A 16,426-nucleotide genomic window follows, 5' to 3' on the forward strand; every position below is an offset into this window, starting at 1 on the left:
CTTGTACTGGCTCCCGTATTCTCTGAGGGAGCTGTCAGCCCCCCATCAGGGTCTTGATACCAGCTCCTGCCACTTTGACACATACTTAGGCAGTGCTCGGAGCCGAGCTGGCCCGGGCCGTGGCCCCACAGGCTTGTGATCAGTGGGTTCCAGTTCTCACTTCTTGCCTTTGAGTTCTCAGACTTCTCCCCTCTCCTGTTTTAGAGTTGAACTAGCAGGGGCCGCCTCCCCCCTTGGCTGCTGCTTGCAAACCATGTGGGTTTCCTATGTCATGAAAGCTTTTCTTCGTCGTGCGCTAATGACCGCCTGTTCCACAGGCAGAATACCTTCTCACGTTTCATTCACCCATCTGAGTGTTTCCTGCTTTAAGTGTCTCTTCCGTGTCTATGCAACATTCATGATTTCTCAGTATTTCTCTCTTGCAGATGATTCCTTCTTTGTCTGCATCATAAACACACACCTCTCTAGACAGCGCTTTCTGTATCCCACACGCTGTCACTTATCTACACATTGGGAGAGAAAGGTGCTGACAAGGCGTGCAGGAGGTGGATGGGATGTTCTGGTTGGTTGGTTGACATTTTCTAGATGGTGCAGCTGGCAGATTTGTCTGGATCCTACAGTCTCTCACATCTAGCAAGTTGCCTGGCACATACTAGTTGCTCAATGAAAACAGTAAATGAGATGAGTGAGGGATGCTATAAAGCATAGTGAAGAAACCTTCCTTGACACATTAAAGGGAAAAGCAGCCAACTCCACGTTGTAAAGAATGGGAAGCAACTTGCTTGGTTTCTTTGAGGACTTGCTTAACTCTGCATTGACCAAGAGCAAGCCGAAGAGCATTCTGGGACCAGGAAGATGACCAAGTACACTGTAGGATCAAGAGTATTCTAGGCCATGAGCATTCCAGGACCAAGAGCCATGACCATGATGAGCATTCCGGGACCAAGAGTTTGACGAAGTATTATACATTCTGGGACCTTCCTAGGCCACTGGCATCAGCACTGCAGCCTCTGGGTCACGCGTGCCTCATGGGTGTCATCCTGACTTAACCTGTGCTTGATGGGTGGGACTTACTTGAGTAGGGCAGGAGGTTTTGAAAGGCCATGATCATACACAGTACTTAGCTCAAGTGCACTGAGAAGCAGAGCTCCATCCTGGGACTCGGGTACAGCCAGCCAGAGACACAGGGTTACAGACACAGCTTAAGTCCTTCAAGTTGGAGTATGACTTGGATGTACAAACTCCTAATCCCTAAGGATAGGAAAAGACCTAGAAGATCTGAGGATTTTAATTCAGGAAGGTCCACCAAAAGGATAAACAGCTAGTAAGCCGGGATGGTATGGTGCGGATTTTGGATGAAGGTGGCTGAGTTTGAAAACTGGAGAAGGCATGGATGAAACCAATGCTTAGGGAAGGCGATGCCGGGCGGGGAGAGGAGTGGGAGAGTAGGTGAGACGGGGTGAGGAGAGGAGTGGGAGGTAAAGTGGGGGCGAGGAGAGGAGTGGGAGGTAAAGTGAGGCTAGGAGAGGAGTGGGAGGTAAAGTGAGGCGAGGAGAGGANTGGGAGGTAAAGTGAGGCTAGGAGAGGAGTGGGAGGTAAAGTGAGGCGAGGAGAGGAGTGGGAAGTAAAGTGAGGCGAGGAGAGGAGTGGGAGGGTCCATCGGTGTCCTCAGTGCACATCCCAGTGCCTGGAACTGACTGGTGGGCGTCCTCTTGGCACATGGGGCAGACTGAAGCCTGACACATGACCCCCGAGGGTTCTCCAGACAGGATCATATCGAGCCCCTTCTCCTTTCCCAAATGGTAGGGAGACGTGCTGATGGAAGCAGAATGGAACCCTCAGAAGCGCGCGTTCAGACTGGCAGTAGACAAAACCAGCTGCAGGGCCACACCACGTTTAGGGTGCTTTTCAGCATCTCTCAGGGGAGTGAATGTTGGCATGTTGGTGCTTCTGAATACAGAATCCCTGGTCCTTCCGAGGCCTGGAGCCTGGCAGATGGTCAGCTCCCCAGCCCCTGCGGCCCTCTAGCCCAGGGTGACTATAGGAATCAAACATGCCTGATTTTTGGCAGCTTGATTTTGGGATGAAATTTTAAGGAACAATTGTGCTGTGAAGGAATGCGTGGAAGAGGAAGGGATGTGTGTTTCCTGCAGCATGATTTGATGTCCCCTTTACCACAAACAACTACTTTATACCAGAGTTGGATACACATGTTAACAAATGTCAAATATACTCTATTTGTTTCAGCAAATAGTGTTTTTGTTCTTGTTTTTGTTTTTAATTGTGTTCTTTCCCCTTTTCTCTGAAAGGAAAAGGGAACTCCAGCTGCCCTAGACATGGTAGAAATTCCCCCTCATTCTAAAATTCTGAAATTAATGTCAGCAGCCTTGACTTTGGTCCGTCCTGAAGGTAACTGTTTATTACAGTCGGCATTTAAATCCCCCGATTAATAGGAGCAATTAAACAATAGCTTCATTTCCAGCAAATTAACAACCCTAATAGGTAATTGCGACATAAATGAAGATAAATTTGTTTTAATACAACGAGATAAAAAGAATACAGACAAGAACTGAATTTCAGATTAAGAATGCGGACTTCAGTACTTCAGGAAAAACTTGAAAGCTTCACTAGAAGAAATTAAAGCAAGCTTGCATTTTTAACCATAGCCTGTTTTAGATTAGAGGGTTGTTTGCGCAAAAAAATGTATATATATATATAGAGAGAGAGAGTCATATTTTGTGCTTCGATACTCAGAAGGTAAGGCATCAAAGGATTACTTTGATATACGTAAGGTAAGTCATCGAAGGATTACCACCCACCACACCCTTTCTCCTGCTGCCTTGTTTGGGGCACGGCAAGTCCTAATGACTTGCTTGAGCAGTTGAATCTTGGCCACAGCCTCTCATTAGGCTTTCAGTGACAAGGAACCGAAAAGCAAATGCATAGAAGAGCATTTCCTATTTTTACACCCCTACGTTAAATTTATGACCTGTTTATTGCAGGATGTCTTACTTTCCTTGTTAGTATTTGTTCTGATTGGGAAAGTATTCTGCAAAAAAAAAAATAATTTGCAAAAATTAGAATTTGTCCTGTTGAAATGTGGAAGTGGCTGGACCAGACTTGTTGATAAATGCAGTATCTGTGTGAAGGATGGGTGGGAATGAGTAGATTTGGGGTGAATAGCGAAGTGCTGATTTTAAAGGTAGTGGCAAAAAAATGATGAAAGCCTCTTCTTCTAGAACAGGGATAATGAATTTCTCCTTGTGGGGTCGCCGTGCTTATGGGAAGATGGAACGCAGGTTAAAGAAACTATTGGAGTTTAGCTAAAACTGTATCAGTGAGCTTGTATCCGCTTATCAGAACTCATTTGGGTAGCTTAGAATCATCAGATGATATGTAATTAGCCTAGAATTCTATGTGCTGCCAAAATATTAATCCAGTAAAAGGGTAGAGGGACACAGTTTTAGATATGGGAGTCTCAAAACAAAATTCAAATTGTGTGTTTCTCGGAAACCGCTGGAACCAGTCTGCTGAGTTCAGCCCCTGAGGCTCTTTCCCAGCCTCTCCCCTCCCCACACCCCTGCACACTCCAGGTAGGAATGACCTGTATTTTCTAACCACCCCAGGTATCTTTCCAAAGCATAAATCTCTTCACTGTTCAATTTGAATAACCCCCGTTGCCCTAAGGACAGCTTCACACTTGCCGCTCTTCTCTGCATATCGAGTCCTTAGAAATGCATTTCTGGTTGCCCGTTTCAGCATCTTCTCCCACTACCTTCTTATAACCTTCCCACTCCGGCCCCACCGTTGATCCATCCATCCATTCCTTCATCCAGTTGGTGTGTGCCCTTTGAGTGTCGGGCAGGCCCTGGCCCTGGGAAGTTAAATACAGCATGGCCTCAAGCATTTCCGGAAGAGGTCCCAGCTCCGTGGAGTTGACCCATTGTCTTGGAACATGGGCTGACTGTATTCTTCAGTAGACGGCACAGTTGGGCAGGATCTCCACAGGTGTGTAAGTGCCAGGCCATGCCGTGGGTCCCATGGTTCACTGATTGCCATTAAGGAACATACTGTAGCCGGAAGACCCAAGAGACCCTCATGGATGTGTGTGGTTCCTCACATGGCTATGATTTGACTTAGCTTTTCTTTATTGCTCAAAACACAGATCATATGAAAACACGTTTAGAAGATGGGCTTGAATTATCAACCATATAGAGTACACCTTCTTTAACATTTAACTTTGAGATTTTCATGGTGAGAAAAATTCTGCATATTTCTTTTCACTCCAAAGTCACACATTCGGAACTACATAGATAATTTGGTAATTAGTTTCTTCTTAATTAATAAGATAGTTTAATGATCACTCTACTGTAATTTAAAACTGAGTTGAGACGTTAGGGGATCTTTTATTTGTTACTGGAAGATTTACAGCCGGTAGGAAGGTCTCCAGGTAAGCCCCCTGTGTTTCGAATGGAAGATCCTTTCTTTTTCTTTTTTCTTTTTTTTTTTGAGATGGATTAGGGACAAACTGTCCCTGATATGCCCTGCCCAAACTCCTGACCCACAGAATCATGATAAACAATAAGATGGCACGTTGATATGATTTTTTTTTTTTTTTTGGAGACGGATTCTTGCTCTTTGGCCAGGCTGGAGTACAGTGGCGTGATCTTGGCTCACGGCTCACTACAACCTCTGCCTCCTGGGTTCCAAGCAATTCTTCTGCCTCAGCCTCCAGGGTAGCTGGCACTACAGGCACACACTACCATGCCTGGCTAATTTTTGTATTTTTAGTAGAGACAGGGTTTCACCATGTTGACCAGGCTGGTCTCGAACTCCTGACCTCAGGTGATCCACCCACCTCTGCCTCCTAAAGTGCTGGGATTACAGGCGTGAGCCACCGTGCCCGACCTGGAAGAGCCTTTCAATGAAAGGTGGAGTAAATGAAGACACGACAAGACATGCAGTGCCCTCAGCTGTATAAATTTTGCTTTTAAAATATTTTTGTGGAGTACAGTTAGTGTTTCATCTCGTGTGAATTAAATTTCATCAGTGTGTCTATGATGAACATTTAAAATACGGTTTTATTGGAGACGTGGTTCGTACTTTATAATCCCTACCTAACAGTGCTTACTGGGAATTGCTCCCCTTTTCCCGAGTTACTGGCCTCACTGTGGTCCAACTTTCCCGGTAGCAGAGGAGTCCTCTTCCCAAACGTGGGCTCGATTTACACCGAGTTGTTGGTTGTCATCTAATGGTGGCTCTTTGGTGTCACTGGAATGTCTACGCTTTCTCTGTGTCTTCCTTAGTTCTCTGCCCCCACTTTTCCCACCCTTCGCATGTCATCCGGTCCCCCACAGAGCTTCTGCATGGGGCTCGTCTGAGCTTTCTGCTTATTCCAGAAGAGACTATGATCCTTATCCAGTAGTGCTAATACAAGGAAATACCAGGAGTGGACAAGCCACCTTCCCCAAACGTGAAAGAGCCCAGTTTTGCTAAGGAGCTGTTGAAGAAGTAGAAATAGAACAGTGCCGTGGTAAGATCTGCCTTTGAGGTCACCCCGCGGCGTGTTCAGGTCCTTTAGGGGGCAGTCAGGGAGACTCATTTGGAAGCTGCTTTGGTCACAGCTATGGAGGGATCAGTCTTAGATCAAGGCAGTGGAAGTGAAGACGAATTTCTGGGAAACTCGGTGGTTGAACCAGTAATCTTTTAGGCCTGTTCTGTCCATGCTGAAGAGTGGGTGTGCCATCGACTGAGCTAGAAGACAGATGAGAGACAGGTCGGAGAGAGGCGAGGAGGCCCAGGCTGGGCGGTGTGGACTTGAAGGCGCTGCAAGCAGATCCAAGGGGGGATCCTGAGTTGGTCATTGGCTGGACAACTCTAGAAGGCAGGATGCGAGGCAGAGCTCTTCATGGCAATGGCGATGCTGGGAGCACCTGGCACTGAAGTGGTGACTGAGACATTCGCGAGGCGATTGCCCAGCCAGAGGGCATGGGAACAAAGAGGACACCAGGAGGGCGCCAGGGAAGCACCCATACTTCAGGAGCCAGCAAGGGAGGATGAGAAAGAGAAGTTCCAGTCGGAGGAGGAAAACCAGGGACGTCAGGGTTTATGGAAGCCCGAGGAAGATGCAGAAGGGGAAAGGAGGGATGACCCGGAATGCCACGTGCTGCTCAGAGGTCCAGGAACATGCGACCTAGCCTCCGGGCCGTTCCCAGTGACCATGGCAATGGCAGGCCCAGCCCAGGGATTGCAGAGAGCAGGAGAGGCAGAGTCTAGCAGCATCCCCAGGCTTTCCAGAAGGCCTGGCTGGGAATGGGGTGTGGCACACAGTGTCATCGGGGCAGTCTTGGTGAGCACCTCCTGTGTGCCGGTGGCCACACTCAGTCCTGTTCAGCATTTTGTTTAGTCACCCAAATTAAAGTTAGAAATTGATGAGAAACTGAGAGTGCAGGGCAAAAGAACACATGATTCGTACTGTGGAGGCAGGACGGTCTGTTGGGGTGCTGGCAGGGAAGTTGGGTGTTTGATTGCCACGTGGTGGTGTCATGAGCAGTCACGGAGCCGTCGGATTGCTCTGGTGAACTCGCTTCCTGGTTTTTCTCACCTGCAAAATGAAAGAGCTGAGAGGATGAAATGAGTTAACAGATGGGAAGTGTAGGCCACCCAGCCCTGCTCAGCCTTTGAGCAGCAAAGAGGAGGAGGAGGAGGAGCTGTTCTCTGGTTACAGAGGGCATGAGGCTGGCCCGGAGGCTCATAGGGTGACCAAGGGCGATTCCTTGCCTCATTTTGTGTGATTTAGAAACAAGGTGGAAGTAGAAATTGGGCATTATGTCAGGATTTAATGAAGCCTTGTTTGGGAGCTATTGTCTTATTTTTAACCACTAATTAAAGGGTGTTGTTTCCCTCTATAGAATAAAACATTTACAATTTGTAGATAAAGTAAATGTATGCCTCACTTTTTTCGTTAAGTTCTTAAACTTTTTTTTAATTGAAGAATGGAAACATACATGAAAGTGTATTTGGGCTTAAAAAGTTGTCACAAAATTATCCTCAGGTCAAGAAGGACCCATTTCCAGCCCCCAGAACCCCCTGCATCCTGTCCCAGGCACCTGCCAGCTCTGCTCACTAAAGATGGGCACACTTCTCCCTTCTGACCCCGTGGTGAAACCGGCTTGGTTTTCACCTTTATACAGGGTAGACACACACGCACACGTGCACAGTCGAAGGGCTAGCTAAAGGTATCTTCTATCTGTAAATCCAAATAAAATTTTAAAATTGTAGAGGAAGTGACTTTTAAAAGAACGCTAAGCATTACTCTGGGGAGTCTCAGGAGGGTAATTTAATTGGTAGTGTCAGCAGTAAGAGCAAATGTTTTCTGTACCCGTTGACACTGTTTTAGATTTAGGAATAGCTCGTGTGACAGAGTCATGGTGAAGTGTGCCGTCCAATTTGAGAAAAGATCAAATCTCAATGACAAAGCTTCCAGACTTTTTTAAACATTAAATTTAATTTTTCTGAGACTGTTTTTGTTGCCCAGGCTGGAGTGCAGTGGCACAATCTTGGCTCACTGCAACCTCTGCCTCCCGAGTTCAAGTGATTCTCTTGCCTCAGCCTCCTAAGTAGCTGGGATTACAGGCATCTGCCACCACACCCAGCTAATTTTTGTATTTTTAGTAGAGATGGGGTTTCACCATGTTGGCCAGGCTGGACTTGAACTCCTGACCTCAGGTGATCTGCCTGCCTTGGCCTCCCAAAGTGCTGGGATTACAGGTGTGAGCCCCCGCGCCCAGCAACTTCCAGATTTTTTTTATGTAAGTCCACGTGATTGTGTTTCTGATCTATACACCCACATACATTTACATTAAACATATTTATGTCTATGCACCCACACACGTTTACATTGAACATATTTATGTCTATGCAACAAACACGTTTACATTGAACATATTTATGTCAGTGCATCCACACACATTTACATTGAACATATTTATGTCTATGCACCAAACACGTTCACATTGAACGTATTTATGTCTGTGCGCCCACACACATTTACATTGAACATCTTTGTGTCTATGCGCCAAACACGTTTACATTGAACATATTTGTGTCTATGTGCCCACACACATTTACATTGAACATATTTATGTCTATGTACCCACACACATTTACATTGAGCATATTTATGTCTATGCATCAAACACATTTACACTGAACGTATTTATGTCTATGCACCCACACACATTTACATTGAACATATTTATGTCTATGCATCAAACATATTTACATTGAACATATTTATGTCTATGCACCCACACACGTTTACATGGAACATATTTATGTCTTTGCACCCTCACATGTTTACATTGAACATATATGTCTATGCACCCACACACGTTTACACTGAATATATTTGTGTCTATGCATCCATACACGTTTACATTGAACATTTATGTCTCTGCACCCACACACGTTTACTTTGAACATTTATGTCTCTGCACCAACACACGTTTACATTGAACATATGTATTTATATAAAACAGCAAATTTATTTCTTGAATAATCAAATATAGACAAAAACTCAATGGTTGTAAAAAGCTTCCCAGACAGCATAGTCTGGGGTAATATTCACATGTTAAACCTATTAACATTTAAATGTTCTAAATATTATGAGTAATTAGCGATTACAGCCACAGAAGACGAGCTCCCTCCAGTGACATTCCATCCATTTTCTTTGAGTTGTTTTTTTGGGGGTAGGAATGGAGGGGGGTTCCTCCACTCACATAGACCCAGCAAGCTTTTCCCTCTAGGAGCTTTTGTGAACTCACCCAGCCTGCTGCTGGGTTATGTGGAGAAGGACTGCAGATGTCTTGGATGGCAGTCGTCACACTAGTTTTTTGCTTGCCCAAACAATTCATTTAGGGATGTCGTCAAGTGAGGTGCCTAGAGATTCCACCCCATCCCTGGGACATCGAGCAAATAGCAACAGCCATTGGCAAATTTGTGGCTGTTTGCCAGCGTTGACTCTGTAGTCAGTTTGCATTTTCAAGATGGGGGAGACATGGGCAGATGGTACAGAGGAGTCCTTTCCCTTCCGAGTCCTCATGCTCTCCCTCCTCCTCCTCAAGTCAGATACTTTTTGTTCTTCATTAAAGTTTTCCCTTATTCTTACGGGTCACCCTATAGTCTTAAAGCATTCAAGCAGTCTGTATATTTTAGAACAACGTATTTATAAATCATTTTCTTTCCTTCGTTTGTGTATGGAAGCAGGAAGGACATAACAGTTACAGGTAGAGGGAAAATAGGACAAATACGAAAAAAACTATTAATAGAGTTTTAAAAATACTACCAGTTATTGGATGTTGTGACGTCGTTTTATTTTTTAATTAATGTGCTAGAACAATAATTAAATAGAAGAATTTCAGCAGTTAACAATGCTAAATACTCATACTTTGTACATCCTGTCTGTAGTTTGATGAGAGGCTTTGTTGTAAAAATATTCTCTTTACTCATGAACTGACTCTTCCTAGACTACAAGTAGGAAGAATAGAATATTCATTTGCATTTGAAGTTTCATACAGTAGAGATTTCAATAACATATTTGACTTGTCTTAGGAAGTTTCTCACATCTTCCCTAGTTTCTACAAATGAAAATGTCTACAAAGCTTTCAAAGCCTGCATCCTAGACCTATCTAATTCTGACGTCTGCGCATTTCTTATGAGTGTAAAGTCAGTGTGGCCATCCAGCTGAATAGTAACTCTGAGGCTGGGAGTAAAATCAGGTGTCAGTGTAGTTGATAATCAAAGCCCCTCATTGCTATTTTTCAAAAACAAAGTAGCAGTACTTTAGCACTCACCCAGGCAATTATGATTTTTGGCTAATTTACTTTTGGTTTTTGCAATTTCAGGGTACCTAGACAACACATTTTGCATCTGTTGAAGTCTTAGATTTTATTTTTGAGTTCACGTAATGACTTTTAAAATATTCTAGTAAATGTCTTCAAAGACCCCAGATCAATATGCCAATGGTTCTGAAATGACAGAGTGCCACGATATTCCTCTGTAATTTAAACATGATTAGCTGATGAAGGTTATGATCAATACACTACCAGAAGATAAATTAATTGATATCATCCTTTCAGGATGATAAGAGGCCTATTGGAGGTGGGATGTAACTAATGAAGCTGCTTCTTCATCTCTGCGAGCCATTTTTTACATATTGCATTTTCACTTAATCATATTTATACCATCATTCATTTACATGAAACCTATAGGCTGTGGACAAACCAGTTTCTTATTAAAATTGTATTCATTTGGAAAAGAAATTATCTGCAAACACGATATGGGCCCCGTCTATGTTATAACCTATTGCTGGGGAGATCACATGTTCTTTTCCGTGGACATCTTCGAAAATAGCAACTATCTAGGCAAAGACAAGGATTGAATATCGTTGAACTTAATTACTGCTGGTCCCCAAAGACACACATCTATTCAAATCAAAACTGTAGTTATTCTGCGGCAGTGACACCCATTGGTGTAGGAAGTTTTCTAATCGTTGACTTCCTTTCCAATTACATCCAGTATGCTTTATCAGCGAGCCTATTTGCCAAGAGAAGTTATGGCTGCTTGAATTTAGATTTGTATTGATTAAGATAAACTTCCAATGTGTGCAGTAGTATATTTAAATAAAAGAGGTCTTTGATGTAATTACATGTCCTTGAATATAATTCTGTATGATAGCTTGTAGAGTTAAGAGGAATTCTTTAGGCTTTAGGGGGGAAAAAAAAACCCCAAAAAACCAGTTTTTGTCTTTCCAGGGGGTTTGGTTAAATTGCCCTGCCTTATTTTGGATTATTTTTGTTCCGAGTAACTGGAAAAAAGGATCATTTTATGAGAATAACTTAAATGAGACAGGTGTGTATTTTTTTGCTTCACATTCCTCTGAGGTGGTCTGTGCAGGGCTGCTGAGGCCTTCTGTGGAGGCGGGAGACCAGAGTCAGGGGACCGGCTCTGTCTCCCTCCCTTGTGGCTCCTGTTCCCAGTGTCACCTCGTGTTCCACAATGCTGCTGAGGCAACATAACATTTGTGCATTTCAGGCAACAAGTAGGAAAAACATACAAGAATTTGGGGGCAAAGGGAAGCTCTCAAGAAAGATCCTTAAAAGCTGCCCTGTGATCCTTCTGCTCTCATCCTGCTGGGCAGAGCTGGCGTACCTGGCCATGTTCAGCTGATGTGGGAGTGGGGGGATGGGAGGAGGCTCTGGAAAATGTCATATTTATTCTGGTTGTCATTCGCCCAACTAAGAACTAGGAATGCTATTACTGCGAAAGAAGGAAATAACAGATTTCGATGACAGATTGATGATCTCTGCTCTGTTCTTGAATTTGGAAATTGATTGACATGGATTTCTTTTTGTCTGTGTGTCCACCAGTTGCCCAGAAGATTGTTGCCACAAGGAAGAAGCAGCAGCTGTCCATAGGACCCTGCAAGTCGCTGCCTAATTCTCCCAGCCATTCCTCCGTCTGTTCTGCGCAGGTGTCCGCCGTGCACATCAGCCAGGTACGTTAGGTGACGTGAGAAGTCGGACTCTTAGAACCAAAGAGAATGTGCAAATAGTGTTCCCAGCCAATGCAAGGTTGATTTTTTTTTTTTTTCAACTTTATGAGTAACAGCATGATGTAATTGACTTAACATTTTCTTCAGAAACTGCTGTGGCCAAGTGAGTTTTATGGGAATCATTCGTTAATGTTTTCTGTCTTCATGCTGCCTGTGTTATGAGGCATGCTGGCCCGGGTGGTGATGGGAGGTGTGTGGCTGTGGTCCTCGCTGGTGATTTAAACCACCCTTCTCTGGTCTTGGTCCTAGTCTGCTTATAGGTTGAACAGTTGTGAGTAAATCTTAATGGCCAATCTCGCTTTATACTTAAATTTGGTAGTGGCATTCAATTATAATTATCATCTCCCTTAGGTCCCATAGAAACTGCTATCTTTCCATAACAACATTTTGCAAAATTATTTACTTGGAAGCAAACGAAATAATTGTCACTTTGAAGAACCCAACCAAAAACCTCTTAATGCTTTGTTTTTGCCTGTGCTTGTTTTTTGATTACGTTTCCTGGGCAGGTACTCTATTGGCACTTTTTTTTTTTAAGGACATGGCGAAAAGGTTCAATGTCATGCTTTCAGTTCACTTGGGAAGCCAGTAAAGTTAGGGCATGTATTGTCAGAGCCTGTCCAGGTACAGTCATGAATGTTCATGCTGGCTGGGCTGAGTGGCAGATGCCTGTAATCCCAGCACTTTGGGAGCTCAAGGTAGGTGGATCGCGTGAGCTCAATAGTTCAAGACCAGCCTGGGCAACATGGCAGAATCACACCTCTGTGTCTACAAAAAATAGAAAAATTAGCCAGGCATGGTGGCTTGTGCCTTGGGAGGCTGAAGTGGGAGGATCACCTGTGCCCAGCAGAAGATTGAGGCTGCAGTGAGTGAGATCGCACCACTGCACTCCAGCCTGGGTGACAGAGTGAGACCCTGTCTCAAAAAAATAAATAAATACATAAAAAAAGAATGTCTTCACTTGCTGTGTTTATTTTTCTGTGAATCTTGAAATACTTTTCAAAAACACTCAGATTTTCCAGGTGTCGCTTTCAGAATGTTAGCTGTGGTTCTACTGATCTAAGGCAGTGAAGGAAACATAGAATCCATTTAGTTTAACCAATCTCTTTCATTTTCAGAGGAAAGAGAAAATAATCAAATTTGAACTTCAGAAATCTTCTAAGTTAAATGAAAGAGGCTTCTTTGTCTTCAGTCACTTTTCTTAGGGGACGCCAGTGAGTGAGATGGTTGGCATGTTCCAGGATGAGACTTCGTAGACGTGATGCTAATACACCTGGCAAAGCCATAGACGCCAGTCAGCCATTCTCACGCATCCCTTCCGTGGGGCTCATGCCCACTTGTTGATTATGACCTTGCTTAAGTGGAGGGCTTGCGTTCCTGAGTGTGTCGTTAATAAAACCTTGGATTTTAATCATTTCAGACAAGTAATGGAGGTGGGAGTTTAAGCGACTATTCCTCCTCCGTTCCATCGACTCCCAGCACCAGCCAGAAGGAACTTCGGATCGATGTTCCTCCCACTGCCAACACGCCCACACCCGTTCGCAAGCAGTCCAAGCGCCGGTCCAACCTGTTCACCGTGAGTGTCACCCCTGGGTGGAGATTTGAATGGGATTCTGAAGCGTCTCCATTAACGCAAACCTGGTTGCCGCACGGTTCAGTGGTATTTGTAGAATCTCAACTATATTAAAGTTAATACCATTGATTTCTGTGGAAGACTAAGAAAATCATGAGAAGCAAAGATTTGGATGTTGAGTAGAGTGGGGGTTTCTTAGTGTAGACATTCCTGACTTCATGTGTCTGAAATAAAGAGCTGGGGGTTTGTGTAAAGGCACTTGTTATCCTGTGGCTCCAGCTAAACACATGTCGCAGTGGATACAAGGAGATGACAAAACTCTAAGTTTCCCAGATGTGTGTCTCTAACCGTTCAGATGATATCTAAGCTGTCACTGTCCACAGGCCCCCTTCTGCTGCTGCTGGCGTGCCTGGCGCTGCCCTTGGGGTGGAGGCTGGGGGCTGGGAGGTGTTTCCTGGTTTTTTTCTGTAGAGCATGTTGAAAGCAGAGATGAGCTATCTGGGTTCAGGTTTATAAATTCACAATCTGGGTGCACTCGGGCACGCGTAGTTCCTTTTTTTACCCCCCTTTTGAGATGGGGTCTCACTCTGTTGCCCAGGCTGGAGTGCAGTGGCTCAGCCATGGCTCACTGCAGCCTCAACCTCCTGAAATCCTCCCACTTCAGCCTTCTGAGTAGCTGGGACCACAGGCACTCACCACTGTGTGTGGCTATTTTTTTTTTTTTTTTAAGAAATGGGTTTTACTGTGTTGCCTAGGGTGGTCTTGAACTCCTGGGCTCAAGCCATCCTCCCGCCTTGGCCTCCTGAAGTGCTGGGATTACAGGCAAGAGCTATAGTGCACAACCAGCATGTGAAGTGCTTAAAAACTCCCTGGGTGATTGAGATGCAGAGAATCCCTGAATTACAGAGGAGGCAGAAATGCCACCAGCCTGTCCCTTCCCTGTGCATAGCAGACATTACCAGTCAATCTGGAGTCTACACAGTTGAGCCCCAAACTCCAGGCACGGCTGCTGTCAGGTGACCGAAGTCTTTGGACTTGAGAAGAATGCTTTTCCTCCCTGGATCATGCATTACAAGTACATGCTTTTGAAACGGTGCTTCTCAACCAGGGTGGTTTTGCTCTCCAAGGACATTTGGCAATTTCTGGAGAAACTCTGGGCTATCACAACAGGAGTATGGGAGTGGGAAGGTAAGGTTCTGCAGATGTCTAGCCGTGAGTAGCAACCAGGGGTGCTGCAAAGCATCCCACAGTGCACAGGTCAGCCCCTCACAGCAGGGAATTATCCAGCCCCACATGTCAGTGGTGCCCTGTTTTAAACCATCTGACTTCCATTTCTGGTTGGTTACTGCTGACCCAGATGCAAAGCTTAATATTTCCTATTGAGTTAAAGGAGGACTCTAGAGGGGTGGCTGGGAGTCAGATTGCTGCCCCTTTGTAAATCCGATCTTGATATTACGTTGTGGTTCCTGCCAAGTCTGGGAGATCCCCAGCCCCTTTGCCACGTGTTTGGGGCAGTCTCTCATTGGACGCTCGTGACTGCTGAGGCGGTTGCCAGCTGCACACACCCCCTCCTCCCCAGCCTCCCCTTGCCTTTGCTGGTTGCCTTACACCACATCAGCTCCCACAGAGGCTGCTGCTGGGCATCAGGGTGAGGACTGATCAGACAGACCAAGCTCAGACCCTGGCCTCCACTGCTGATGGATGTTTGACCTTAGGCAAATGACTTGACCTCTCTGGGCTGGAAACCACAGTACTTCTGCAGTGGGGCTTCCGGGAAGACTTCCTGGAGGAGGCAGAAGAGACCTGGTGGCATTGCTTCCGTTGTTTCCTCACTCCCATTGATGCTATAAAATGATTTCTGGTAGTGTTAAGCCTATGTGATAGATTATAGGAGGTGGGTAATTAGGTTTCTGCAAAATACAGGTGAGTATCTCACATGCTTAAATTAGTGCACGGATAACATGTTTTATTGGGCAGTTTCTTCAGACACACCGAGAACAGCAGCAGTTACCTAAATAGCTGCTTCCCAGCTCCGTCTAACACCTGGAGCCCCTGCCTGCACCCAGGCTGGGGGGCTTTGGGTTGAAGTGTTTCCTCTCAGAACAGTCTGCACAAGGACTCGGTGACTTGAGAAACCAATAGCCAAAGATGCAGCTGGATTGAGAGAGGGTGGGCTGTGGGCAGGCGGCCTGTGCCTTGGGAGGAAGGGCGGGCTTGTCATCGTGGTGGTCGAGAACACCTTCTGTGCCTTTGTTAAGGGAGTGGAAGGGGGACAGCACTCATTCTCAGACGCCTTCTGAGGGCCACATTTTCTGCTTGTTGACTTTGCTTTCTCTTCAAAGGAGAGAAATTTAAAAACCACAAAGTGTCTTTAAAAATGAGAATATTTACAAGGAGAATGCCAGCACCTTCCTGTCCCCTCCCTTTATAAGCTCTGGAACTGGAGTGTGCCAGAAAGTAGTATCCCACTGGGTAACTGACCACCCAGGTGACTTAGGGAGGAAAACACTTTAAGGCAGAGAGAATCAAAATAAGAGCTCAGTTAATAAATACTGACTTAACATCTGTCTGCACAGCCCTGGTTTAGCTCAGTGTCTAGGAGAAACTTGCTGCCAGAGTCAACGCATGTTCAAGAGAAAGCATTTAGGGTGAAGGAGAAGGGACTCTGCACCCTAGGAGGAGAGACCCTGTTCCTGTAGATTCACGCTGCAGACACACAGATGCACTTACAGGCATCCATGAAGAGGCCGGGCAGGGCAGGTGCAGAAGCCAGTAAAAACTCATCGTTACAGTGACCAAAAATCACAATTAATTATTTCACCATTAATGTGTCGTGTAATATAATGGCCTGCCTATGGATCTAAGTGTGACCAGTGTTTGTTGTCTTTCTCCTTGATCCTGGAAAACAAATTTGAGATCAGATCAGAAATTGAATCCAGCTGCCTCATTGGCATTAGTGGGAATAGGAACTTGGAGTCATAAAAGAAGCTGCCACTACAATAGGTTTGCATTGTGGCATTTAAGGAAAAGATGGTGATAGTTCTGGGCAGGGATCCATATGTTGGTCCTCAGTGGGCTCGACATTGAACAAAATGATGGTGATGGTGATGGTGGTGGTGGTGGTGGTGGTGATGGTGATGGTGGTGGTGGTGGTGATGGTGATGGTGGTAGTGGTGGTGGTGGTGGTGATGGTGATGATGGTGGTGGTGGTGGTGGTGATGATGGTGATGGTGGTGGTGGTG

General features: G+C 45.2%; 1 protein-coding gene across 5 annotated transcripts in view; it reads left to right on the top strand.

The window, feature by feature from the left end:
- The window catches only part of AGAP1 (ArfGAP with GTPase domain, ankyrin repeat and PH domain 1), a 633,884-nt gene that overhangs the window by 289,486 nt on the left and 327,972 nt on the right, over window positions 1-16,426 (top strand). For all 5 annotated transcript variants that reach the window (XM_025404404.1, XM_025404403.1, XM_025404402.1 and 2 more), the window contains 2 exons: window positions 11,430-11,557; window positions 13,032-13,187. In XM_025404404.1, the coding sequence (XP_025260189.1) occupies window positions 11,430-11,557; window positions 13,032-13,187 (284 nt within the window). The remainder of the gene's footprint in view (window positions 1-11,429; window positions 11,558-13,031; window positions 13,188-16,426) is intronic.

This window comes from Theropithecus gelada, chromosome 12 (genome assembly GCF_003255815.1).
Source record: "Theropithecus gelada isolate Dixy chromosome 12, Tgel_1.0, whole genome shotgun sequence".
Classification (NCBI taxonomy): Eukaryota; Metazoa; Chordata; class Mammalia; order Primates; family Cercopithecidae; genus Theropithecus; species Theropithecus gelada.